The sequence below is a fragment of the Sceloporus occidentalis genome, unplaced genomic scaffold (assembly GCF_023333645.1).
Source record: "Sceloporus occidentalis isolate IW3139 unplaced genomic scaffold, rSceOcc1.0.p SCAF_26, whole genome shotgun sequence".
Lineage (NCBI taxonomy): Eukaryota > Metazoa > Chordata > Lepidosauria > Squamata > Phrynosomatidae > Sceloporus > Sceloporus occidentalis.
The window spans coordinates 10,833,513-10,861,028 of NW_028317006.1; the positions used below are offsets into that span (position 1 = coordinate 10,833,513).

General features: G+C 40.5%; 1 protein-coding gene across 4 annotated transcripts; it reads right to left on the reverse strand.

The window, feature by feature from the left end:
• Positions 1–4,383: 4,383 nt before the first annotated feature.
• Positions 4,384–27,348, reverse strand: LOC149300148 (hexokinase-2). 4 transcript variants are annotated; one of them, XM_089485742.1, is made up of 18 exons: positions 27,295–27,348; positions 20,484–20,646; positions 16,282–16,430; positions 13,477–13,596; positions 12,489–12,584; positions 11,856–11,955; positions 10,962–11,145; positions 10,346–10,501; positions 9,898–10,131; positions 8,643–8,947; positions 7,921–8,069; positions 7,456–7,575; positions 6,865–6,960; positions 6,439–6,538; positions 5,988–6,171; positions 5,481–5,636; positions 4,996–5,229; positions 4,384–4,528 (listed from the first exon to the last, which is right to left on the reverse strand). In XM_089485742.1, exons 1-18 carry the CDS (start codon positions 27,346–27,348, stop codon positions 4,384–4,386), a joined length of 2,745 nt encoding a protein of 914 aa, XP_089341868.1. The 4 variants fall into 4 exon arrangements, with proteins under 4 accessions (XP_089341868.1, XP_089341867.1, XP_089341869.1 ...); XM_089485741.1 differs by having other exon boundaries at positions 27,286–27,348; XM_089485743.1 differs by lacking the exon at positions 12,489–12,584 and having other exon boundaries at positions 27,286–27,348.
• Positions 27,349–27,516: the final 168 nt, after the last annotated feature.

Sequence of the window (27,516 nt, forward strand, 5' to 3'; positions counted from 1 at the left end):
TAAATCTTCTATAATCCTATAGGAGACCAGTGAAAACTTTAAATATACAGTAGAGGAGGCTCATGGTATATGGCATATTCTTTACCATCATATAGGAGACCAATGGGATTTTAAATCTTCTATAATCCTATAGGAGACCAGTGAGATCTTTAAATATACAGTAGAGGAGGCTCATGGTATATGGCATATTCTTTATCATCATATAGGAGACCAGTGAGATCTTTAAATATACAGTTGAGACATGGCATATTTTTTATGACCGTTTAGGAGAACAATGAGATTTTGAATCTTCTATAAACATATAGGAGACCAGTAATGTTTGGAATGTTCTGTATAAACATATAGGATAACAGTGAGGTTTGGAGTTTTTGGTTTGGTTTTGTGATCATGTATTTGAGTAAAGAGGCTTGGAATGCTCTGTGAATGTGTGAGATAAGTGAGGCTTGGAATGTTCGGCCCACATTTGAGTCTGGCAACCTACTCTACGTATTTGACCCCAGTGGGTCTTGGAATGTCCGGCAGACATATATGGAACCAGTAAAGCTTGGGGTGTTCTGCAAACAGAAATAATGCGCTGATCAAGTCATGAATTTATGAGCCTTGATTTATGAGACTTTGTACTTCCTTCTCTAGTAATGAACTTTCTCTCTCCTTCCTTTTTCTTGTTTTGCTTTGTCATTCAGGTTTTGCTTTTCAGAATCAAAAGGCACAGCAAGGACATTTTCCATAAGTGACGATTCCACTGGAATTCTACTGTCGCACAATTATGGAAGTTGTAACATGTTTCTGCACCTCTAGAGATTGTTCACAAATGTGGAAAGCTATTATTACTATACCTGGAAACTTCCAAGGGTAGGTTCTCCGGAGCCCTCTCTCTTCTGGGAGCAAGGCTAGCTGCACATAGTGGTAGCCCCAGAAAGCCTTTAGTGAGTGTGGGATGGGAGGGAAGTGGTAGGGAGTAGGCATGAAGGGTGACATGGCCAAATCCTCGGTACGGAGAGAGAGAAGAAACTGACCCAGAGACACTGGGAAGCAGGGCTTCACTTGGAGGATCTGGGCCAACCTTGGAGAGTTCTTAGGTATGAGTATGCATGGCACCAATCTAAAACATGTGATATGTCCGACATACATCACAACAACCAACCAATGCCATTTTTATATTAATATAAATGAAAGAAAAAAAATCTAAATAATGAATTTGCTTCTTGGTATTAGAAATGGGATTGGTAATAAGTGCCCCCCCTTTAAGTGTCTGGTTACACACCTAATTGTTTCTCTGTGTGTAGAAGTACATAAGGAAGGAGCATCTGCCAGCAGTTGTGGGTAATTGAAACAATATATCACAATTTTCTGATAATGAATATATAATATAAACATACACACACATCTTTCTTTTTTAACCCCATTTCAGGATTCATTTTGGTAGAAATGGGTTTAATACTATACATCACTGTCTTCTCCAGAGAAAACTGGGTTAATTTCCTTTAAGAGACCTCCTTAATTTTTTTTTTCATCTTGTCTTGTGTCTTTCAGGCTTCAACTGCGAAGACTGAATGTAAATTTGATTGCATTATAATTAAGGTAATTTTTTTAAATTAATCTAATTATACAAGTGCTATAATTACCGTGGATCTGATGTTTCAAGTGAGAGAATGTGAAACATTACAAGAAGGTGATATTATCCACGCATGGCTGAGCTAATGGCAGGTTTCGTTTCTGTTCTTTATGTATTGTTTAAGCGTGAATATTAGCGAGATTTAAGATGTCATCAATGGATTAGAATAAGCTTTTTTGCCATACGTGATTTAATAATATGTGTGTGTAGAGAACAAGGTTTTCCAAAGCCTGGTCTAATTGCTCTGAAGGATGAAAGCATTTTATATGAAAACGCCTACCTTTCTCGTCCCGACACATAGATTGAGCACCATAGGTAGCGAGATGGAAAAAAATATCATAAAATATAGCTCTGGTTTTATGATTTAATAAACTACTTAAAAGACCTGCTAAAAACTGCTTCCTCCAGATTGTATCGGTAGCATCCATAATTCAACAGAAGTAGCTGTCATTAAAAATATTGGAAGCTGTATTCCAGGAAAGCAGGATATTGCTTTATACATTGCCCTGCCGGGCCTTCCCATTACTCCCAAGTGAGGCTTTGGTGGGAAGCCATATTTATCTAGATGGTGCTTTGGTGGGGTGACCAGATGACTGATGATGATCGGACTGCTGTCAGGTGGCACATAAAATAATTTATATCATAGGTCGTGATATCATGTAACACGCAAGGTCAGCCCATCCCTGATGCTAAGTATCGTCAGTTAAAAGAATGACAAAATAGGCATGTTTCGTCTTTCTAAAAAGCAACTTTATGAAGCTACAGGTACAGAAAGCAGATTAAATAGCATTTATAAATAAAACACAGCTTTTCTAGCTCTATGTACATTAATCAGGTGCCCTGATGGAGATACAGTGCTTTACAGCGGGATGTCGTGAGATCTGTCGCGGGAAATAAGTCCAACGTGTTATACTGCTCTATGCTGATATTTATCAACTCCATCAATCCTCATCTACAGCGAAGGCCGGGAGTGATGTGAGTCTCCTAAAACTGGAGCGCATCCATACTGTACATAACAAGATTAAGATAGAATACAAAAATAATATACTCAGGGGTATCTGAGACTACTGCATACATTTCATTATAATGGTTTTAGCACTAATAAAATACCCCTGGCTTGTTTGCACCAGCATTATCTTAGATTATCTTCATCTAAAATTCAACTTTTCTACTCTAGGAGCATTTCAGATCATTTATTTAAACATAACATAAGTTATTTAATCTAAACAGACTATAAAGAATCTAATAGTTATTTACTTACATTCTGCATAAATAATGTGAACAAAAATAATTTCCTTGGGCTGAATACAATCATACACCGATATCACAGGCAGAGAGAAACATACTGCTAATGTCTGAAATGACTAAAGTAAAAGCAGCCTAGGGGAACATTGTTCCGTATACCCCCAACATGACTGCTTCTGTCCTATGCTGTAAAATCCCAAAGTGTGGTTAAACCCTTCAAGTGTCACAGGATATAACAACAAGTAAAATCATTCTGCCGTATTTGGTATTTGCAAACTAGCTGGAATTATGTCTCTAACAGGAAAAACGTAACTAAAAATTCTGTAACAGTCCTTTTTGTGCCATAAGGAAGGCATTTTTTAATCTTAAAAAAAAACTAAAATGGCAAAGGTGCTTCTAAAACTGGATTATGACAATTTAATACCATAGTCTTGTTGGACTTCAACTCCCATTATCCCTAGTAAGCCACGCGGTAGCGAGAGTCCAACAAAACCTGAGAACAGTATAGAGAAGCAGAATATATATACAGAAAGATGAACAGTCAGATTTAATCATTAGTGCCTGTTAAAGAATAAATAAATAAATTAAAATGTGTATGTTCTAAGTACCTGCATAATTTCATGGTTTACTTGTCAAAATCTCTTAATTTTATGCAGCAGCTTGTTGGAAATGAGCAGCAGGATTCATCCTTGCCAGAGGAAACATCATAAAGCTAGCATCTTCATTTCAATTAACGCCAGGCAATAATGACGGGAGAAAAGCTGATTTTCCTTCTCTTTTTTTGCTGACATGCAATGCTAGTGAGAGTTATTAATTAATGAGTAATCACTGCTCCCTTCATTAATGGCAACTGAAAGTAATCTAGGACTGTGGCTTTTTAGGCAAGACAAACTTTAGTTTTCTACATTAGAACGCAGTAGGATCTCCAACATTCTGTTACTGCAGAGGATGGGACAAAAACTATTTTTTTTAATTCTGCAGCATTACTTCCTAAAGTTACACCCCTAGCGCAGGTTTTAAAATACAGGGAAGCAGAATTAATTTCCTGTAGAATAATACAAAAGATTGAAAAAAAAAAAAAAACCGTACTGAAATACTGCAGAATAAACTCTCCTTGAGAACACGAGATCGCAGTCCCATGGCCTCCTCCACAGGTTCTTGGATCAAGTGGTCCTTCCACTTTAGTCATGGTCAGCCTGGGGAACTACAGGTCACCAATGCTGTGGCCAGCTAAGATTTCTTTAGAAAGCCCATAGCTATCCTACAGAACAAATAGAATAAAAAATATAGATCTATGTACATCTTTACTTGAAGCCATTTGGCATCATGGTTAAATATTTGGTGGGCTTCGGAAATCCTCAGTGCCAAATCACCGACACAAATATAACCTGTATCCAGGTAAATTGGGTCATTGCACCCATAATCCAGTCTCGCAAAGTCTAAACTAAAGGTGGAGGTGGTAGGGAGTCTCTGTAAAGCAGCCCATTCTCTGCATGCACACAAACGAGTCCTTTGATTCTGTTCTAGCGCTGGCCGGCTTCCCGGATCCGACAGGCCACCGCGGTGATCAGAGCCGCTCCCTTGCCGCTGCCATCTTCCGACTGGAGAAACGTCACCTGGCATTTTGGAGACAGTTCCTTCACGGTTTGTCTCATGATGGTAGAGAAACTAGAGAAGAGATTTAAAAAAAAATGCAACATTAAAATCATTTTATTTGACAGGCAGGGCAAACTTAATATTGAGCTGAAAATATCTGAACCATTGTGATTAAATATAATTAATAAAAGCGGCCGTTGACAGAGGGAGGCTGAAAGATGGCCTCATTCTAACTACTAGAGAATGCCACATTTCTTGCACAGAAATACACCAGGAATTACAAAAGGAAAATACCTAACGGAGCTTATTTTTCAATATGCTGTTTCTCTTAGTTTTTGTTTTTTTTATCATTTAGATCTAGAACAAATATAACTTGAATACTCCCCCTAGTCTTTTTAAAACTCTGCATAATATTACACATTATCAGCTTAATGATGTCCAGCCTGACAGTGTGTAGAAGAACAGCTTAGATAGAACCGACAGACATGAAGCTCCTAATGCCCAACCCATTTATAATTGGTTTTGTTTTAGGATCTTACTGTGGGTGAAGTTTGTAGAGAGTCCCGTCCACTCCCACCGTGACCTTCAAGAAGTCCAGTCCTCTGTTCTCCCTAATCTTATCCACCACGGCGGCCACTCCTGCCCCACAAAGCTGAGCCGCTCTCCGGGCTACTACTGTGCACACTTCTTTCACGATGATACTGTCATCACACGTGCTCTCCAGCCCGAGATGCTGAAGGATGGAGCGGACCTGCAGCAGAGCCAGGCGGTCACTGTAACAAAACAAAAGAGTTTTGGGTCTCAGAGGAGAACCATACATACCTCTCACCAGCCAAGGTCAAACCACTGAGGCTAAATACGTAAGTAACATTATTTCATACCTAGGACCCACACCAGTTCCCTTGTCTTTTAAATATATTCATATTATACACATGTATGCAAAGTACTCCATGTCCAGTACTGCAAAGCAGAAGCTTTATCTTTGTCCTCTGTACATGTCTAGTACTTCAGAATATCCACCTACCTCTCGATTTGAGACAGAAACTTGGTTTCAAAGATGCCCCTTGTCTTGAGTCTTTCGGAAATCTTTCCTCTGAAGAGAAGCCCTCGTTTGGTAAAGTCTATCAAAATATTTCTGACGATTTCCCCCAGATACATGCCGCTGATCATCTTCTCGTACCTACATGCAGAAAAAAGAAACGTTAAACCCGTAATGTTTCTAATTTGGCGCTGCTGCACGTTGAGGAACAAGTTTAAAACATGAAGTATGTGATGCCACGGTTATCAGAATCCCGAGTATGGATGTCATCTGCCTGACGGTAACAAATAAGTATGTCAAGTATAATAACAGAGAGGCTTTGGAATTTACAGAATTGATCTCAGAAACTAAAATATCTCATGCATAAAAACACAAGTGATCACCCCATGTAACACATGTCACCAGTCTTCTGTATGACACAAGTGCTGCTCATATAAATATTTGCACTCAAAGCCCTACGCTTTCTGGATCCCTGTAGGACACATAGCATACCTCTGCTTTCCGGGGTTGAGGGACAGTTCATCCACAGCCCCGTCGAATTCGGTACGGAAATCCTCCAGACAATCGTTGTCTCCAAACGCTCCCCACTCCATGTTAATGCACATTCTACCTTCCTGTCCTTCCACAAGTTCCACATTCCGCATCTCTTCCATGTAACATGCATTGCTTCCAGTACCTAGCAGCCGCAAGCAGAATGTTGTGATCTCAAGGCATAACACGCTCCATCGCCACCCATTATAATGAACCGGAGCTCAAAAACATGATTATTCACAAAGCACCTATAGCTCCCTATCCTGTTAAATTACCGATTATTAATCTGTCACGAAACATACTTTTGAAACATGCTGGACTACAATTCCCACAATGCTTTGCATGCTTAGCAGCAGCATCTGGTGAGCGTAAGTGTGCTCTTCTTGCCTCTATAATGTTACTATGCTCTTACCGACAATAAGTCCCATTTCACAATAAGGGTCTTCATAACCGCAGGTCATCATTGTGCCCACTGTATCATTTACTATGGCAACCACGTCCAGGTCAAATTCCTGCAAAATGAGCAGAATATACATGTAAGTCAGCCTCTGAAAGAAGCTTAAAGCTATGAATCTTGTGAAGTTCATCATCAGCATTTTTTTTTTAATATCCCTGAATTCAGTCCTTTTTACGTTTTCAGTTTCTTAATTAGTGTACAGGGATCCTTTACAGAATACCAAAAATTGAAATCAACGATAGGGTTAAATACTTTGCCTGCCCTCGTGTTATTTACAGACAATGATCTAATTATCCACCATTAAAATGATTTTGTTGTGTAGCGATACCGTGTAGGATGCTGTGTTCCATTTGCGTTCAGAGAAGTACTTGAAATGTTTACCTCTCGTCTGTGGATAGCTTCCTTTAGCAGATTAACAACGTCTTCGCCTTCACAGCCCGTTGCCTTGAAGCCCTTTGTCCATTTCAAAAGAATGCCCTGGAGAAGATCATATAGACAGATGATTCACTAACTGAGCTTTAATGCCAATGCCCGATATTAATCTGAACACTCCGGATCCCACATACAAAGAGCGCGTCTGGCACAAACAATAAATGTGGAGCTATAAGAATGAACTTTCAAATGGTGAGAGAATGAAAACTTTGCCCCATTAGTGATGTAGAGAAGACAGCCAATGATCAGAGAGTTGGATTGACAAATAGCTTAGGGGCCAACCCTCGGCTCTGTTAATGGGTCTTCCTATGGCATCCTATATCTTGTCTTAAATCCCTTTTGGGGATTTGACCATCGAAGTGATCTCTGGTAATGACTGTAAGCTCTGCGGCAATGCACTGACTCTTCAAGAGTTACGTAGGACTTCTTCACGCAGATGGAGCATCTGTCATTCACGTTGCTAGCTTTAGCAGTCACTAAGGGCTGCTTTAATGCTGAGGCAGTTTTAACATTACTCAGTGTGTGAGGTCAGATAATTACCTCGTCCAGGCTGTTCTGGTGGCAGGGAAAAGAAAATGTAAATCCGAGCGGTAGTGACACTCCTTTCATTCCCATGTACTCCAGGAAATCAGCAATACAGTGAACAATGTGATCAAAAAGCTGCAGGAAAGAAACAGAATTAGCCGAACAGCACATGGATCGTACCGGGATTAGTGGTAACCACCTAACATAGCTATAGTGAAAAGAAGAAAATGTGCCATCATTAACCAACAGTCTATGAAGGTAGTGGAATCATGGGCAAGCCTTCCAGCAGAAAGCTAAAACTTTGGAAAGACACACAGGTATCCAGAGCAAGAAATTAGACTTTGTGCATTTAACTTGTCAGGAAGTTGTCAGTCTATATGTTTCGTGGATGCTCTCTGCCATTCTATATTATATTCTAATAAGGATATATGTATGTAAAAATACAATGTATATTCCACTGAATGGATTACATCCGCTCACCTCCTCGCCTGTCCCCTGCATGACGTCCTGGGGAATGGAGTAGATTTTATTATGCATTTCCACTCCACGTCGCATGCCATTCCGAACACGCACCAAAAGCACACGGAAATTTGTGCCTCCAAGATCTAGCGCCAGGAAGTCTCCCTTTTCTGAATGGGTTAAAAGAGATGAGATTTAAGACTGATCTGCTCATCTTTCCATCACTCAATGAAGTTAAGAAAACCTAAAGTGAAAGTTCGAGTGAACAAAATTTGCTGGCTTATTTTCTTGGACACAGCCCGGACCGGGGGGGGGTAACTCGAAACCATGGGGCCCTGGTGCGAAATTCCCCCAGGGCCCCCCAACTTCAGCTAGTCTGTACCATCGTTGCCCCTTGTTGCCTCCCCCTTCCACCATACAACATATGTAAACACACAAATTACACACACTTACTCATACTAACACACACTCCATCTCACCCAACTTACACATCCATGCTGACACACACAATAGTACAAATCCATGCTTACACACACACAAACACATACATACATGCCACATACCGCCCACCCAAGCAGCTGGCGTCAGATACGCTCCTATCTCTCCGTGCCGGGTTCAAAATAGTTTGGAAAAGGCCCTTCTGCCATGGATCGGTGCGCTCCAGGTCGGAAGGGCCCTTTCTAAACAATTTTTTATTTTAATTACGCCAGCTGTAGTTCAGGTTATATTTTTTGTTTGCCTACCTGTGCCATCGGGGGTCGACCGCACATAGGTGGGAAGCATTTTAACTGTTGCGCTGTCGTGGGTCTCTTCGCGCAGCCCTCTCTCCATCTCAATCCTCATTATTTTCTTAATCTCCAAGAGCTGTTCTGTGCTCAGATTTAAGGCTTCGAGGGTCTTCTCCCTTTCGTGCTGCTGGTCAGCCAGCCTGTAGGCAACCGCCGTCACCATGGCCGCCCCCTTCCCACTGCCATCCTCCGAGCGGACAAATCGGATGTCACATTCTGGTACCAAACGGCGAACGGTCTTATGAAGGAGCCGGGCAAAACTGGAGAAAGAAGAAATACGTTTAGCTGAACAACTAAGCAAAATCATTTTTGTAAAGAGGGTGCACTTGTTTTAGGGAGCAGTGTTTCAGAAAAATAAGCAACATTTCACTTAGAAACAGTGCTTATATATATAAATATATATATATATAAATTATATATATATATATATATATATATATATATATATATATATATATATATATATATATATATATATATATATATATATATATATATATATATATATATATATATATATATATATAAAGGTACCGGATGGTACCTTTGCTTGCATAGACATTATCTCCTAATGAACCCAGCAGTGTTCCATTTGCTGTCATTAAAATCATGGGAAAAAACTGCCAGGCCTGTCCATTTTATGATTATCAGGGCCAGATTTGCATTCTGTACACAAATTCAAATATCAACCATACACACTCGATAGAAAATGTTTATTTTAATTAAACTTAAAAAAATGAATTTATACCAGGCTACAAAAAAAAAAACCAAAAAAAACAACCCGCTGGGTTATCTTGATAACAGGTTGCTCTGTGACTCGAAACATCAATTGTTGTTTTTTTTTGCAGCCTGGAATACATTGATTTTTTAAGTTTAAAAAGTCCGGTGAGTGCTCTCTACATTTTCTATGGACTTTGTATCTTTTCATAGTGTGTATAGCACCTGGGCGCATTGAAATTTATGCTGTTAAGTGCAGACATATACTGCAAATACAGAAATGGGGTTAATACCCTCCCAGATGCCCTAAAATGTACCTAGCGGTGATAATAAGCTATTATAGCGATTGTATGCTGTAGTGTTAGCAACTTTAGCTATTTATTAACATGTCAGTGTAAATTGTTCATAAGAACCCCCATGACAGATGTGTTTTAGCATATACCTATGGAATGGGATCTTGTCTGGATATTGACCTAGTCCCAATCTCACTTACTGTGGGTGTTTTTTGTACACTGATCCATCGACTCCCACTGTGGATTTCAGCCTTTCCACTCCCTTGTTCTCCCGGATCCGTTGGAGTACAGCAGCAAGCGTGGCCGCGCACAGGCTGGCCGAGCGGCTGGACACTATCTGACAGATCCGGTGAGTGGCCACGCAGTCCTCCTGGGATGGTTCCAGTCCCAGTTTGCTTAGGATCTCATGGGCTTTCTGTATCCCTTCTTTATCCCTGTGAGGTGGAAAAATAATTTCCCATTATAATGTATGGTCATGTCTTATGCTCAGCAGAGGAGAATAATGACCACATAATGTTTAGCAATAAGTAGAAAATGTGAATACTAGGTGGGACGATGATTTATTATCTGCTATTTTAAATATCTGAAGACGCTAAAACACTTTTCTTATTGCATGTCTGCATAGTGTTGCTAACGCAATGTCCTTACTTCTCAATGGCTGAGACAAAGCGTGTTTCAAAATGTCCAGTGGTCAAGAGGTCAGCTGTAATCCTGCCTTCAAAGAGTAGGTCTTCTTTAGCCATCTTCACCAGGATGAGTCTCACCAGCTCTCCCATGTACATCCCGCTGATCATCTTCTCAAACCTATGGCAACAAAAAAGTTTTAAAGCGTGTTCAGCCCATCCATGGTATATAAATCCATAAAGTAACCAGCAGGTGGCGCTGTTGTAGTTGTACTCCAGATACATGGCTTTTTTATTTTTATTTTAGAATAATTGTCCTTAATTAATGGTTGCATAGATATATAGGATATATTTGTATATTCAAATTGGCCATGGCTCTCAAGTTCAAAATGAACTTCTAGAACAAATTGCTGAATTTGGAGAAATTATTTTTTTTGGGGAGAACTCCAGAATTGCACCAAAAAATTGCATTATAAATATTTTGTAGCACATTAGAAGGAATTAGACTCTCATATCCATAACTACATTAATTTTAAGGGCTAGAATTAATTTTAGGATGCAACTTATACTATTCCTAATCATTAAAAATAGCACACATAAGCAGCAGTCTGCATGCACACATTACAAACAGGGATACTCACAATTGTTTGCCTGGGTTTAAGGAACCTCTGTCGATTTCTCGATCAAACTCGGTCCTAATGTCATCCAGACATCCATCGTCCCCAAATGCCCCCCACTCCATATTTATGCACATGCGGCCTTCGTCGCCCTCCACCAGATCAATGTGACGCATATCTTCCATGTAACACGCGTTGGTGCCGGTACCTATGGAAAGTGGGAATTTATTCTGAGTCTCCTGACACATCAACACTTTTGCTAATCTGAATAATGTATGTCAGCAGAGCTAACTGGCCACAATTGTGATATACATTAGAGTTCACAAGAGCAAATTCTCCAACTAGGGATTAATGCAACATGCGGACAGTGCTGAGATTGCAGCTTACATATTATAATAAGAATAATAATTAGCCCATTCACATTCTATCAATCTTCTGAAATTATGGAAGGTGGCCGGTCCAGGAGTTACCACTACATGAGTGAAAATGTTACACGTTTCCACAACGACTGCTTAAAAAGGTTAATAAATTCCAAGTTTGTGTTACGCTACCTTGAAATGCCACTATACGTCATGACCTTTCTGGTCTATATTTAAACACATGCCTCATATGACACCGTTTGGTCCTCATATCCCTCTTATAGCCAAAGTCCACCTTTTGTGTAGCTCGGCACTATACTTCATTCTTTGCACCTGATCCATAATCAGTCTGAATTTAACTCAGCCCTACAACTCACGTCCTCTCAGAGGTTATCTCTGGGCTATACAGGAACGTATTTTGCCTAGGCCAGTGTACTGAGTGGTAGTATATGTGTTGGGTGCAGGCGCTGCCAAGGCTGCGACCAGCATCAGTTAAAGGCTTGCAGTGAAAAAAAATACTTCTATATTGGAGAAGCGGTAATTTCCCTTCTATCCTTACCAACGATAAGTCCGATTTGGCAGTTGTGGTCATCATATCCACAGGTCATCATGGTTCCCACGGTGTCATTGACCACTGCCACAATATCAATATCAAAGTCCTGGAACAAAAGGAAATCCGCTCAAGTCACATCAATAGGCTCATCGGTGTATGTACCCAACGTAATGAAAAGAGCCGTGACGCTCTTCATTATTATTCAGTGTTGGAGATCAAACCGCTGACACTATAATTCTAAATTCCAATATATAACCTTTTGTAGAAAAAACGACCTGTTTCTACAGTAACTTGTTTTATTGTCAAGGTCTTAAATAAGCATTTTACTCTGTAAGTCCAATGGGGTCAACTCATGTGCCTTTCCTCACCGGTAATGGTGTGAATAAGGACAGGCTTTTGGGCAAGTGCTGTATCATATTAATTTAACACTTTCACGTTTATGTGCTTGTTTCTAAACAGAGCCACAAACATGACTTGTATAAAGAGGACATTCAGCAAAACAACTTATCCAACCATTTATGAAGCCATACTTCCACGGTTTGCAATGTCATCAGTTCTGTAGGTTCATGAATTGATGCGTGCCAAGTCTGTAATACTTTTTAATAGATTTTAAGCGGGTAACACTCATAACTCACTTACCCCACGTTTCTTGATTGCTTTCCTCAACAAAGTAACAACATCTTTTCCTTCAACCCCACTAGCCTTGAATCCCTTGGTCCAGTTCACCAGAATGCTCTAGAATGAACAAAAAAATTGATTCAGCTAAGGTGGGACAACATTGTCTAGAAAAATAAACGTCAATGAAAGGAAGTCCTAGAAGAGGCCACACAATTATTCTAGGGTTTATTCACAAAACTCTGAATATAGGGCTGGGTCAAAACAACTTATGGACTAACCAAGGTCCTTAAACCATGGGACTCTTTTGGAGGTCAATGTGACCCATACCGGCAAATGCCCTCAGCTAGGGTATAACACACTTGATTTTTGCTGAGCTCCTGATCTTGGTGCATAAAAGATGGACGATTATTTAAATATGAGCCCAAATCCGTGCTTCTTGTGGAAATGTGTTAGGAGTGAAGTCAAATTTTCATATATCATATATAAGTATATGTAAGCTTCAACTACAGACGCCACATTCATTTTATGATGAATAATTCTGGGAGAAAAATGAAGAATACAGTGTAATGAATATAGGTTTTTAATCTTTTTAGTACCAGAGCAAAATAGGAAGTTTGCCAGTAGGTTATGAAACCTCAGTCATGTCCACACATGGAAAAAACATTAAACTCCCAAAAAAGCTTCAATTACAGACTCCACATAATCTTATGATGAATAATTCTGGGGGGGGGGTGAAGAATACAGTGTAATGAATATAGGTTTTTATTCTTTTTTACTACCAGAGCAAAACAGTTACACAAGTGGTCTTCTTTGAAATGTATAAAGAAGAATCTTGAAAGCGTATGTGCTTCTACAGTACAATGGCCCCCTAAAAGATGAAACAAACTTCTAAAGACCCATAAGATTCTTGACTATGCACTGGTTAATCACATTAGGTTCATCTTCATAGGAGCTGAATTTAACCCTTGAATTTCACAATATATAGTGCTTTTCTATACCATTTACTCACCTCGTCTAGCTTGCTCTGATGACAAGGAAAGGAGAATGTGAATCCAAGAGGCAGTTTCTTGTCTTTAATGTGTAGCTTTTCCATGAAGTTGGCCAGGCATTCAGCAATATGGTCAAAAAGCTGGAATAAAAAGGACGAGTCTACTTAACGAACTATGAAACCCCAAAATTCATCCTAACATGCGACTCAATATATTTCAAAATAAATAAAATGATTTAATGTAGAATGAATCTCCTGCTGCATTCTAGGTTTCAAACAAAAAGGGACTACTCTTTCCCCTGCCACATGAAGACGCAATAGCATTAACTACATACATCTGTGAATATATACACTGTTACAGTTTAACAGTGTATAGTGTAACACAAATAAATATCGGAAGTCATTATTATTATTTATTGTCTTATATGGCGCCATCATATTCCGTAGCGCTGTACAATGGGTAGACAAGAAGTAACAAGTAGGAGGAGAGCTCGGCTGAAAGAGCTTACAATCTTAATGTTCACTTTAAGAAGGTACATCATGCGCGGCCCCACAGTGAGTCAGAGGAATGCCCGACACACCTTGTTTGCATTTGCCAGTACATGGGAAGAATAATCCTATGGATGAGTGGATCACACATATAACCATATAACCATGTGCTTTTATAAGCGGCCTCCTCATACTCGTTTCTTTATATAAGCTTGTCAGGAGTGGGACTTCCATCGTATGTGTTACTACAATAATAACCAAAAAGTCATTTTGGGTTTATTTCCCACATTTCTGGCCAGTGCATGTAAAGCGCTGCCCTGGGATATGTGGGATGCATGAACGCACTGTAGAGGAACAGCTATACATCTATATATCTAGACACATACATCACCTGTTAAAGGGACGCTAAAAATTATATCAGCAAATAGAATGCAAAAAAACAGAATGTTGCAGAATCTTGTAATACCTTTTTTATTGGACTAACAGTATTTAAAATAATAGACGAGCTTTCGGGAGTCCTCCCTCCCCAAACTATCAGCAAATAAAAAGTTAAATATTTGAATACGGATTTTAATAATAAGATTTTTTTTTTACTGCACGCCATGTAGGCTCTAAGGCTCTTCGGCCCCTCGGTGCCAAACTGGAGTAATGCGAGTAATTTCCGGTCACTCCATTTCAGGGTTAAAGTTTTTCCAGTTCCTTTAGTTTGTAGAACAAGTACTTCGGGAAAATCCTGTAACGCATTTTACACTAAATGGGGATAATGTAAAACATCAGATTCTGCCTGTATAGAGTTATTCGTTTCTATTCTATGCTCTGTTTTAAGTACTTGGTGTGTAAAACGACACAGGCTTTAACCCTTTGAGTACTAAATTGATGTACATTGTTCAACCCCTAATGCCTCATGGTGGAGAAACACGGCACGAGTTACAAAACTAATCAGTACCTCGTCAGACATTCAAGATTGGGCATGTTATTTAACCGCCAAGGGCCCTCCAGTAATTTCAGGACACGGCTCTCTTTTTCTTAATCGCACTGTTTTCGTTGGCAGGCCCCTAACAAAACATGTCACAGCAAAATCATCGTACTAAAGATGGCAGGCGCTGAGCTGAGCGGAGCCGGGATTGTGCGAGTTATTGTAGTCAGGCAGTCGTGTTTTTATTCCCAAATCACTTGCTGGCAGGAAAATTACACTTGTGTGCAAGCGTGAAGCTGTGATCCGAGCGGTGGGGAACTGCTGAGACGGGCAGATTCTGGAGAGTTGCAGGAGAGAGGCATCCCCTGGACCCATTCTGGTCCCCTCATCTTTTTCGGCCCTATTCAATATTAGTTCGAGTTGACATTCAGATAAGGGTCCCAGCTCCTTCGCTCTATACAGGGACCATTAACCTGCTCTCCTGAATGTATGTTTTATTGCCATAGCTCGGTAGTCTTGGCCTGCACTTGCTTGGAGACAATTAAAAGGACATCTCCCTAAACCACCCGAGGAACGGTGCCTGAAGACAAGCAAGACGTTTATCTTACTGCAGAACTTTGGGGTCTATTTCTTTTTTTATTATTATTTAAGCTTTAAGTAATTTAAATTCTCTGATAGCACCAAGTATTGTGAAGGTCCAACTCATCACTCCTTCACGTGAAGCACAGTGCAGTTTGTCCGTCACTTTGATTACTGAGACAAGGATTTTGCATTAATTTTGATACTTTTATACAGCTACTCATCTTCTAGACAGAAGGAATGTCCCCGCGCGGCTCTGTAAAGATATCAGCCAGTGCCTCTTATACACTGCACATAGTCTACAGCATATGTCTGCAGATCCTGGACAGTAAATGCTCATATAGTATGGGCTACACTCTACTTAAAGGCATAACATTTTGGGACAGGTCCTGGAAAACTGGACAAGATACCCCAGCAGGACAAACCTGATCAACAAGAAATGTATCCAGTGATTATGGGCTTGTAGCAGGGTGAATGTATAGCAGGCACCCATCCACTGCTCTGCTAAAGTGCAGGAATGTCTATGTACTCGGACAGGCTGCCGTTCCTCTTCAAAAACCATACGCATATATATCCACATACATGCAGGGCTTCATTCTACAGTAAACTGCTGTACTGTGCATTGGGAGGTAACATTTAGTGTAAATTTGCATGTTCTGTATAACTGTTGCAATCTCCGTACTACTTGTTTTTCATTCACACACCCATCCGTATTTTTATTGTCACAGTACCGCTGTTTTTTGTACTCCCACAATACAGTAACTTTTATGCTGCTTTGTCTTCCTTAAAAGTACAGAGGGTCTTCTGGCACCCGACATGCATGCGAATGATGCGCCCCTCACCTGCATCCCACTGCCCCGCATCAGGTCCTCCGGAATGGCGTATATCTGGTTCTCCATCTCTACTTTCTTCATCCCATTATCACAAACCTTCACGCGTAGCACCCGGAAATTGGTTCCTCCCAGGTCGAGGGCCAAGAAATCTCCATTCTCTAACAGGGGAAACACACGGAAGAAGAATAAGTTTGCATTAAGCAGGCGGCAACATACTTTTGTGATGGGGTTACCTTCTGCATGACTGGAAGTGACTGCAGGGTGACCTAATACAATGTGCCTGGTGTCTCAATGCATAATCGTATTTTTATAGCCGCACATATGCATATAGTTATTTTAGGTTATAGCAAAGGCACCCCCTGGAATAGCAACTATATATTTACATATTAAACACCTCTTGTTGCAATTTGCCATATAACTTGCCGGACTTTGTGATCATGCCAGCTTCTTGTTATCTGAATAGCCAATGTCATCATCGTGTTTAAACAACGGTTCTGAAAATGTTTATTGGTCAGTTATTCCTGAAAACAATATGCCATAAAAGAGTCTTTAGGAGAAAGTTGTGTTTAGAAAAACACATCTATATAAATGTACAATGCAGTGTATTTTACTATAGCTCTTGTACTTGGGGTTTGCCATGGACTCGTCAGTGGTAAAATTACACTGCCTGCCCTGATCTAAGGCGCTCCTAGGGTTCCTCCTGGGCATTTCACACAATAAGCTAAAAACAGCAAGTCTCCAGCCCATTGCGTATTTATCCAGCCTACCCGTTTTATTTGCACAGTGGCACTGCCTCACCAATAGAACGGGCTGCCTGGTGGAGGACCTCATATGACCTCCTACCAGCAGTGAATGTGCTGTGCTGGCTGCACTGCGAGGGATTACACTGGCCGGCACAATGAGATAACCAGCATTGGGTTAACCTTGCTGATATCGGCACAGGCAGCGCTACAGCAGACAGACCTAATCAGTAGAGAGATCATTATTGGGGGTTTTTTGGGGTGTTCTTCTGACTTTCAAGATTTAACCCATGTTAGATTGTAAGCTCATGTTCCCACTGTGCACAGCCCAGCCATTCTTCAGGTAAAAGCATGACAGAGTCAAATCACCAAGTAACTGAGGAATGAGCGTGTGTTACCAGGCAATAGATAGAATCGCAAACATACAGCTTTACAGCACTCCATTAGTAACCAAACCATAAATGATGAGCAAATTACACTTACACACTCATCACACGACAATGGCTATAAGTGACCATAGCTAATGATTACATGTTAAATGGGTACTTCCTTAAAGGTGAAGCAATGTATGTATATAATAATTATAAATAAATATATATATATACACACATAAATACATATGTGGTACCCCTTGCCAAAGTTGGCTTATATAGCTGTATTCAGGGTAATGAAAGGGTTAAAGTTCAGCAGCAGTCACAAAGCATTAAATGCTGTTTATTCAACCATCTCTATCAGACCAACTATAGATTTTGAAGGCCTAACCCAGGTAAACGTTTCTTGCACAATTAATAATTAACCTCATCGTGCCCGAACTGAAATTTTTGTATTCTTTGTGACAATGGCTGTTTTAGCATTTTGGCAGTGTTTACTGTACCCACGACAATTATATATTGTTTGTTTTTTAGGACAGGAAAGGGTTTTCTTTAGAAACATTATATGATCTAAATCACTGTATTTAAAAAAAAATAAGTCAATAATGTGAAAAACAGAAGAAAAAAAGCTAATGAAAAAAACTACTAAATGAATTCTAATATTTGTCCCGAGTTTAGAAACACCCAATGTTTTTTGTTCGTTATAGGACAATAAGTACAAGAAGTATATTGGGTTTTTAAGACCTTTGTAACTCTAATATATGTCATGAATCCCTGAATCACCCCTCACATGTACATATAGGTACTTTGACACTTTTCATTTTTTGCAGCCATTTTACCACCAATCTATGCCAAAGTTTGCATAGGTAAAAATAAATGTGTGATTTTTTTCACACAGATTGCAATTCAGGTACATATTTAAAGGGTTACGAAGAAACTACACCCCAATATGTGTTCAGCAACATCTCCTGAGTATAGTGATACCACTGATGCATAGGTTTGTTAGGTCGTTTGGAGGCTAAAAGGCCACATTTGGGACATGTGCATTTCAGTTCTTCAATTTGGAATTTTGACTCCTGGCCATCCTGCACCCATGTCCAACTTTGAAGCCAGGCAATTCAATTTACCCCCACAAACCTTATATTTTTGAGTACTAGACACCCTGGGGTATTTTAAATCGTGGTATTTTAACACTTTTCATACCAGGATATTCTGGGAAGATACAGCGCTATTTTAGGACTTGCTCAAAAAATGAAGCAGTACAATTGGATGAGTAAAAGAAATGTCTGGAGCAAGAACAGTAATAAAAAAAGTAAAAAAGCATTCAATACATTTCCAGGCTTGGACCAGGCTTGTCTTCATCATGATGAAGTAGGGCTGTAGCAGCTGATCTGACAGATCAACCATCACCCCCATTCCCGTATAGGTCCTGATGGACAAAGGGACACTTGTGTAGAAGTTAAAAACCTTTGTACATAAGAGGGAATATTATGTCCCACACGCTCTTGGCACAGGTTCCCAGATGTTCTGGTTAACCTGGAGGGTAAAGATGGTTGTCCTTTTCCTCGTTTACCTAGAAGGCCCGAGTATACTCAGTCTTGCTCCCATGGTGTGTGCCTAGGCTCCACCGTGATATGAAATTGCTCCAGGAGGTAAGGTTAACGCAGCAGATCACCAGGAGAAGCGAATCATTGGAGAAGAAAGATGAAGAAGTGGAGAAAAAGGAGAAGAAGCAGAGCCGTGGATACACCGAGAGAGAGCGTGACAATGGATTTTGTTTGAAAAAGTCCCCCAAATTTTACCTGAACTGAAAGGGTTTGAAATTAAATTAATTGACAGAAAAGAAGGATGAGAAATGAAATATGTTTCTGAACTATATTTGTTCCATGTGCACAAGTCAAGTGAGCAGATCATTATAGTTCATGGTCCAGAATGTAAACTCAGAAACATGTACTTGGTCTTGAGGAAAGTGATCAGCCCCTTCCTGCGGCAGATCCAAACTTCAACGTTACAGCAGAATTTGCTCAGTTTGATAACGCTAAACTACAACAACTTCAGACATTTCAACCACTGCTCTCTGTCCCAGTCTATGTCACTGAAACCACAAAAAAACGTCCCAGCCATTCAGTTCATTGTACGCGCAGCTGTGCTCAGAACGCAACAAACTTTCTAGAAAAAAACTAGAGAGAATACAATTTATGATGAGGTGCTAATCTAATGTAAACAGTACAAAATTCCCAAACCAAGGGTCAAGATGTATACCAATCCTGTCCTGACTCCCCAAGACTACAAAGCACACTATCCGCTGTAACAATATCACTACGGTTATAACAAACCAGCAGAATCCTGATTTCAGGGCCCAATTCAGGTAAAAAAATATTGTATGTAAAACAAAATGTGCCTTGTAATCAGAAAATTGCCTGGTCACAATGCCAGAATATTACAATAATACCATCAGAAGGCAGAGATCTTACGAGTACCGTCAGTAACAGCTAAGAGTTTTCCATATAATGGAATGTCAGATTTTGCAATCTTCCGACCCAAGAAATCTTATGATCGGGGAGAGTTGGCGTTTGCAGTCCTGCCAACTTTACAACTCCAAGACATTATATTCCTGTTTTTTTTCTGTTATACAACCAGCTGCCAAAATGCCAGCCTGAGGATACTCTGCTCATATTACCAATTATTATAATTTCAGGCGTACTGGAATATATTCCAAAGTATTTCAGGTGGCTTCACGGAGAGACTCTGTTTGAATTTGGTTTTTAACAACCAATAGTTATCTACAGAATCACCGTGAACACAGAACTAAAAGGGCCACCTAAAGAAATAATGGATCCTTTGGTAAGGTGACAATGAGAAAATTCAACAATGCATTACCCAGGGCTAATGTTCGTCTTGCAGGATATGGTCACTGGGGAGGTTCTTCTCAATGTATAGTAAGGTTGGTAAGATGAAATAGTAAAAATATTCTCAAGTACATGTAACTTTACATTAAGCCAATATCGAAATGTGCAAATCTGTCAGCTGCATGTGAAAAATGAGTCATATTGTTATCATGCGCAAGAGTAGCACAAATACAAATGTCGGATGGCCCTACCTGTCCCATCTGGGGTGGATCGCACAAACGTGGGCAGCATCTTCACGCAGGCAGTGGGATTTGTGTCCGCACTGAGCCCCTTCTCCATCTGCTTCCCAAATCGGCTTGACACTTCCAAGAGTGTCTCATCTGACAGGCGCATGTGATAAAGGTACTTGTCAACCTAGAGAAACGGTGAGAACAGTAAAAATGTTACAAATACATATTTTTAAGGCAACGAGTATAAAGTCCCTGGTTCTATTAAATCTGTGAACCCAGTAATCCAGAAGACACTAGGAGATACTTCTAGATGCGTCTAATATTGGAGGTAAATGGTATAGGGTAGGAACAAACCTTTTGACATCAGTACTTAATGGTACATGTATGTAGGGCGGCCAAGGTCATGCCGCCCTACATACTGATAATGCAGTGCGTATAACACGTATGAGAGATGGAGCAATATAATCACACAGAGCAAACCTGAGGAACATGAGGTTGGGTCAATATGGTGATTGCTCCACATTTAGCACATGGCTGTAGCATTTGTTAGGTCTGGATTATCTACCACCCTGAAAGTATCACAGAGATGTGCTAAAGAGCCCTGAACATGCCATTATTATTTATGACTCTAAACCTCCACTTACATAACAACCCTAGCCTAGTCTGTCACCGCTACCGGGGTCAGGGAGGTGATATAATACGGTCGGACATATTAGACAGACGTGCGTGGCCATAAATAGCTAAGCAGAGTAACAGAGTGGGTTTGAAAAAACAGAGGCTGCGGAATCGCTAGAATTAATACACAGTTGGGTTCTTGGAATTGTCTCTATACACCATAAATCAGGCAAATGAACGGACATGTCTCCAGGATGTGGGATTCTAATGTAATCCTTTAATAACAGAGATTTATTTTTCTAATTAGAATTCTTAGTGATCGGGGAAGTAAATCACTGTCTTAGCTGGCGTTAGATTGTTAGCTTCTGTAGCAACAAAATACGTTTCCTATCGGAATAATGATAACACCGATGACTGCAGACTGCAGCCTTATTGCTAACCTTTACCATCTGACGCACCGTGTATGACCTAAATATGTAACAGGGAACTGTCACCAACACAACCATCATTACATTCATTTAATAAAACGACTACTCCTGCTGACCCTACAAAAAAACCTCTACAATAATTAATAAACACCTTAAAGGAAACTACCATAAAAAAACAGAATTTTATGTATCCTAAATGACCATAAAATATGTTATTATCATTCCTATATTAATTTGGATTTAACGTACTCAGGCAATAAATCGTTTATGTGATGAGTGACAGCAGATATTGTACCGAGCAGTAAACAGTCAGTCTCTGTATGTCTATATGCATGTACCCATATATACACATTATATATTATATATATATATATATATATATATATATATATACACACACACACCAATGGAAAATGTAAGCCGCTTCTTCTAAAAGCATCTCTAACTATGGTCTCTGAATGAAATGTCTCGTGCAGCACGCAACGTGGCTATGCACAGGCTAGCTGGATCTGGTCCTCCTAGTTGGAGAATCCTGGAACGTATTTTGAAATAAACCATTAATGACCGCTATGTCACCAATAATGATGACAGCAACTGACAGCGCACTCCCAATATCCGATGGAAACGGCCATGTACGGTTTGATCCCTTAAACTGTATATTAATCCGAGTAGTACTTGCATAGAATACAATGCATGTGTGGAAAAAGGGGAAGGACATTGTTGTGTAAGCGGCCACTCCTTGTTCCAAACCGGTTCGTAGTCTAAACACAGGCGAGAATGCCTGGGTGTACTCAAACCCCTCTTCTTACAGCATCACATGGTGTGCTTTCATCAGAGGAATTATCTTTCTGCTCGGTAAATGGCGTGGCATTTACTTAATGGTCTCTGTACTACTGCAACGCGAGTGACTCACTCAGCTTCCTCCATCCACATAGTGTCTGCTTTCAGTGCCCCATCCCGAGCGTGTGAAAGGGGCGTTTAGAGATGTGGAACGGGGCTTCTCGGAAATTACAGAAATTATTGTTAAAGAGACAGCGTTCTTTAAATCTCTTGTTTAATGTGACTATACATTCTGTTGTATTAATGTGTGTATATATATATATATATATATATATATATATATATATATACAAATATCTGATAAATAAAGCAAGTAAGATCTTAACTGCATTAAAAAGAAAAGCCACATTCCAGAGCTCCAGAACGATTTCACCTTTGAAGGATTATGGGGAACGATCTGGACCAACCTTTTTAAGGTGCTGTTCCACCTACTCTGCAGAATTTAACAATTCTGTAAATGAATGCAGCACGAGAAATATCATTCTTAGTACTACTGAATGCCTAAACCAGAAAGAATTATTTAATAATGATACATTTTGCCTTAGTCGTGTAAAACAAAAGCAGGCCCTGGTAGATTAATAGGAACGGTGGGCAGAACGTAAACTGAATACAAAGTAGCTGTAAGAATACTGCTGGAACTGCACCTGTTATATTGTTAATAGAATTATTACTAAAGTATGTATACTTAGCACTGTACCAATGGAATGAAGATGATAGACAGACAGACAGATAGACAGACAGACAGACAGATAGATAGATAGATAGACAGACAGACAGACAGACAGACAGACAGACAGATAGATAGAGGCCAAGTGTTAGGAACCATCAACTAGGAATAAAACGTAACAGGAACTCCCTCTATCCTTGCATTAGCACATTTTAATTAGATAACGCAAGCACTGATATGATGATAACCAGACCTGGTCTGTACCGACACAACCTCCCATACCTCAACACACAGATAGTTGTTACGTCATGGCTGGTGATTAAGGAGATGTATGCGGTCCATAAATCCTGAACCCGATTTTGAGTTATTGCTCACAAAAGGTGAATTCAGGTGGATATTCAATAAAAACAGTAAAAAATTATTAGACCAAACAGATCTGGAAGCAACTCAAGATTTGGTTTCTCTGTTCCATCACCTTGTCCGTGACAGTCTTTAAATTTGCCAGGTTTAACCTATTAAGTGCCAGAGAGGCGATCGGCTTGGCTGTTTGGATACCTGTTTTTTTCCCTGGCTGTCCCCCCATTGTTAAAAAAAATAATAATGGTAAAAAACAGTGAGAATTTTCAGATTCAGCCAGGGAAAAAAACAAGCATCCGTAAAGTGACTTTGTATTGTGATGAAAGTATCCATCAGCATCGCGTGGGACTGCGGAGGGTGTTCAAGTTTCCAATGCAAGTGGGAAATAAAAAAGAAGCAGTGATGTCAGAAAGTAGAACGTGATTAAACGCAGGTTAGCAGCTGCCTCGTGCAACTACAATGACCTCAATTTCTAGCAGCCACACCACAGACGGCTTAAACAATTAAGTTAATAAAAAGCATTCTCTCTCATTGCTCTAAAGAATTACATTCTATGGAACGCAATAGGGCTGCTAGTGTCCCAGGGAACAAGAGGGGTAGGAGCAGGGCCGGCCTTAGGGGTGTGCGACCTGTGCGGCCGCACAGGGCGCCATGGTTGCAGGGGCACCTGACCGGGACTTAGATTAAAGCATCGGTTTGTTTTTTTTTGTGTTTTTTTTTTAAACTTTATTTAACATCATTCATGTTAAATAAAGTTTAAAAAAAAAAACGATGCTTAAATCTAAGTCCTGGTCAGGAGCGCCGAGCGGTTGCTCGTGAAGTTCTCGGCAACCGCTCGGCGCCCCTTACTCTCCGTGACTCCGTCGCTGTGCCGGCATCTCATGTTGAGCGCCGGACTATTCCGGCTCTCAACATGAAATGCCGGCACCGCGGCAGAGCGAGAAGACGGATGCCTCCCGCTCTCACCGCAGGACTCCGGCAACAAGGTAAGTGGGGGGGGGTGTAGTTTGAAGGGGCAGAGGGGGGGTGTAGTTTGAAGGGGCAGGGGGGGTAGTTTGAAGGGGCAGAGGGGAGGGGTAGTTTGAAGGGGTAGTTTGAGGGGCGGTAGTTTGAAGGGGCATGGGGGGGTAGTTTGAAGGGGCAGAGAGGGCGGGTAGTTTGAAGGGGCAGAGAGGGGGGCGCCAGAGGAGTAGTCCGCACAGGGCGCCACAACGCCTAAGGCCGGCTCTGGGTAGGAGATGGGGGATAGCTGCCCTATGGTTTGGGGTCTTTACATGACTGCGTGAATGAGTGCAGTGACATTATATTGTAAAAGGGTCTCCTTCATACAATGCTCCATGATTCACATTCATTACTAGCTGGAGATGGAGGGGAAATGATTGGCGGCTTTGTAATGATATTTTCTGTTGATTATTGACTTTCTATTTTTAGCACAGAAAGGGCCAAGTGAGTTTACAATGCAAAACATGAACAGATGTTTTATCCTACAACATTAGATAAAAATGAAGATGCTAATAACAGTTATATACTTTAGATTTTTGGAAATATTGCATTGTGTTTCCACTAATTCCTGTGATACTGTGCGATCCTATGTTTCAGCTAGGTAACAAAAAAGAGCCACAAAACCAGGGCAATATCTGCCCCTGCCCTGGCCCGTATCGCTTATTATCGTATGGCCGTATCAGATATTTTAACTGTTTGTTCTTTTTTTTTCCCTATTTTTAGCGTGAATCCCAAATTATCATCTTATGAGCTGTAATAAAGTCTCAAAACTACGCAAACAAAAAAAACATGCCCTGCATGCAGAATCATACTGCAGCCATGTTTTCCTGGCAGTGCAAAGGTTAAACGTTGCCTGGTTTAGACAATCAAACAGTGTCTGAGTCACCGCTAACACGTTACCCTGTGAGTAAGAGAAGCGTCCGAGGACCATAGGGACGTGACGATGGGGGGTGAGGGTTAGAACGTGAGATGCGGCAGGTAAGAAGCTCATAGCGAGAGCCTAAAAATCCTGACGTTGTAGCCACAAAACCCTCTTGTGGGTGGATTTCAGCTTCCCTGCATCCAGCGCATCTTTTAATATATATATATATATATATATATATATATATATATATATATATATATATATATACACATATACATATATATATATACATATATATACATATATATACACTACATCCCATGATGTTTCCCTAAAATACTTTGAGTATAACCGTTTCTATTAAATCTCATTTACCCCCAAAATATTAATGATTAATATCACGTATCTGGATTGTCAAACAGATCATACGATCTGGGAATATGCACAGTGCCATAACTAAGCCAGGGCTCCACAAATCCCAGGAGCCAGGTAGCCATGACTCCTATATTTTTAGACCTGGCTCCTAGCTTATTGTATAATGACCTGTATGGATGTAGGGCTGTGTTGGCTCATAGTAAAGGCTCAAGCTGGCTCCCAGATAAAATATACATCGGGCCATACATTGTACCAATGCCCCCAGTATAAAACTGTGCATTACGATGCAAATGGCTCATCGTTCTTCTCCATGTAATCGCCGCTTTAATTTACTGTAACTGTTCAATAGGGATCGGGCATCTTTCCCAAGGTCATTCTGCAGATACTGTCCTGCGGCAGAGGTCAGCAATCTCGCCACCTGGTTAAATCATCCCAATGGCTTCTTTAACGCTGACGTACAATCCTACAGAAATTCTTCAGGCCATCCCGTAGCAACCATCTATATTGATCCTATACACAGCGCAGCACTACAGAATCAATAGAACAAAACCCGCTCATTAGGACAATGCAGACAATGCCTGAAACCCGGGATTTCCCCTCTTACTGCGGACAGGGCGTTATAACCCAGTACCTTGTACGTGTATGTAGATCAAACATATAATAAACTGATTTTACAAGAAACTTTTTGTAGCCATCTCGATGGCCTGTATTGCGGATGGCGAAACGACGATATAATTCCTTTTGGGCAATCTGCGATTCGTATCTCCTTTAAAAGGTGACTTACGTTAAATAACGATATCGACTCCACTCACGGCTGAGGCTGAGAGCGTTAAAGGCAAATAACAGACGTCAATGTAATTTGCAGTCCGTGTCCCCGTGGCTTAAAACAAACTTCCTGCTCCACGCGGAAGTTTTATTATTTTCCATGTTGTAAGCCCTGTTTAAGGTAATGAGCTGTAGGCAAAGCGTTTATGACCGTGGTCAGAATAACGCCAGCCTGTGTACTGGGAAAGCGAGTATACGTTCCAGGGCTATTCACTGGAAACCGCTCTACCAAAGAAGCTATACGGTAGTCATATGGACTCATGGACACTCATTCCTTACAGAAGTCTCACTCACTGGAATCCACTCACTTTAGATGAAGTTATGTAGCATGGATCTCGGTCAATAGGGGAGCTGTCTCACTTATTAAAGTACGCGTAACTTCTTGAAACACTCTCCTGCCCTTGTGAAGACGCCTCGCTCATATTCAGACAATGCCGCTACACGTTGGAATGCCGCTCATTATCCCTGAGACAGCTCTGTGTACGCGTCACGCAACACTTCACTTTAAAGACAGTCTCTTCGCTGAACGCTGCTCGCTGTCATTCTAATGTTAGCAGAGTCTGCATGTAGAGTATCTGTGTCCTCGATGACACGTGGAGCTGGCGAGAAGAGGAGGAGTTTATATACCTATGTCTAAAGCCACTCAATGTTCACTTTAATATAAAGGCAATACATAATGCACATATATATTATACATATACATAAATATATATGCTTTTAAATAGCATTTGCATTATATATTTGCTGTGTGTGCACTGATTCTTTCTTTGGGTTTATATATAAATATATATATAATTCTATATATAATGCATGTGAATAAGTCGTTAATGTGGCATTGCCCTCTCTTACCTTCTGCACTTGGTCATGGTTGAGTTCAGTGAAGAAGTAGGCTAGTAGATGAGAGGCTATCATGGCTGTTAGTTAATAAGCTTGCCTCTGATGGTGGCAAGTCAGACGTTCTCCCCTGGCAGTGCTCCCTTCCCTCTGTGTCTCTCCGCGGTTACCGGCTTTTTGCCCTCACTCCTCTCGTTCTTTTACAATGTGGTCCATTCACTGATGCCTCCCATCCCTGCCAAGCCT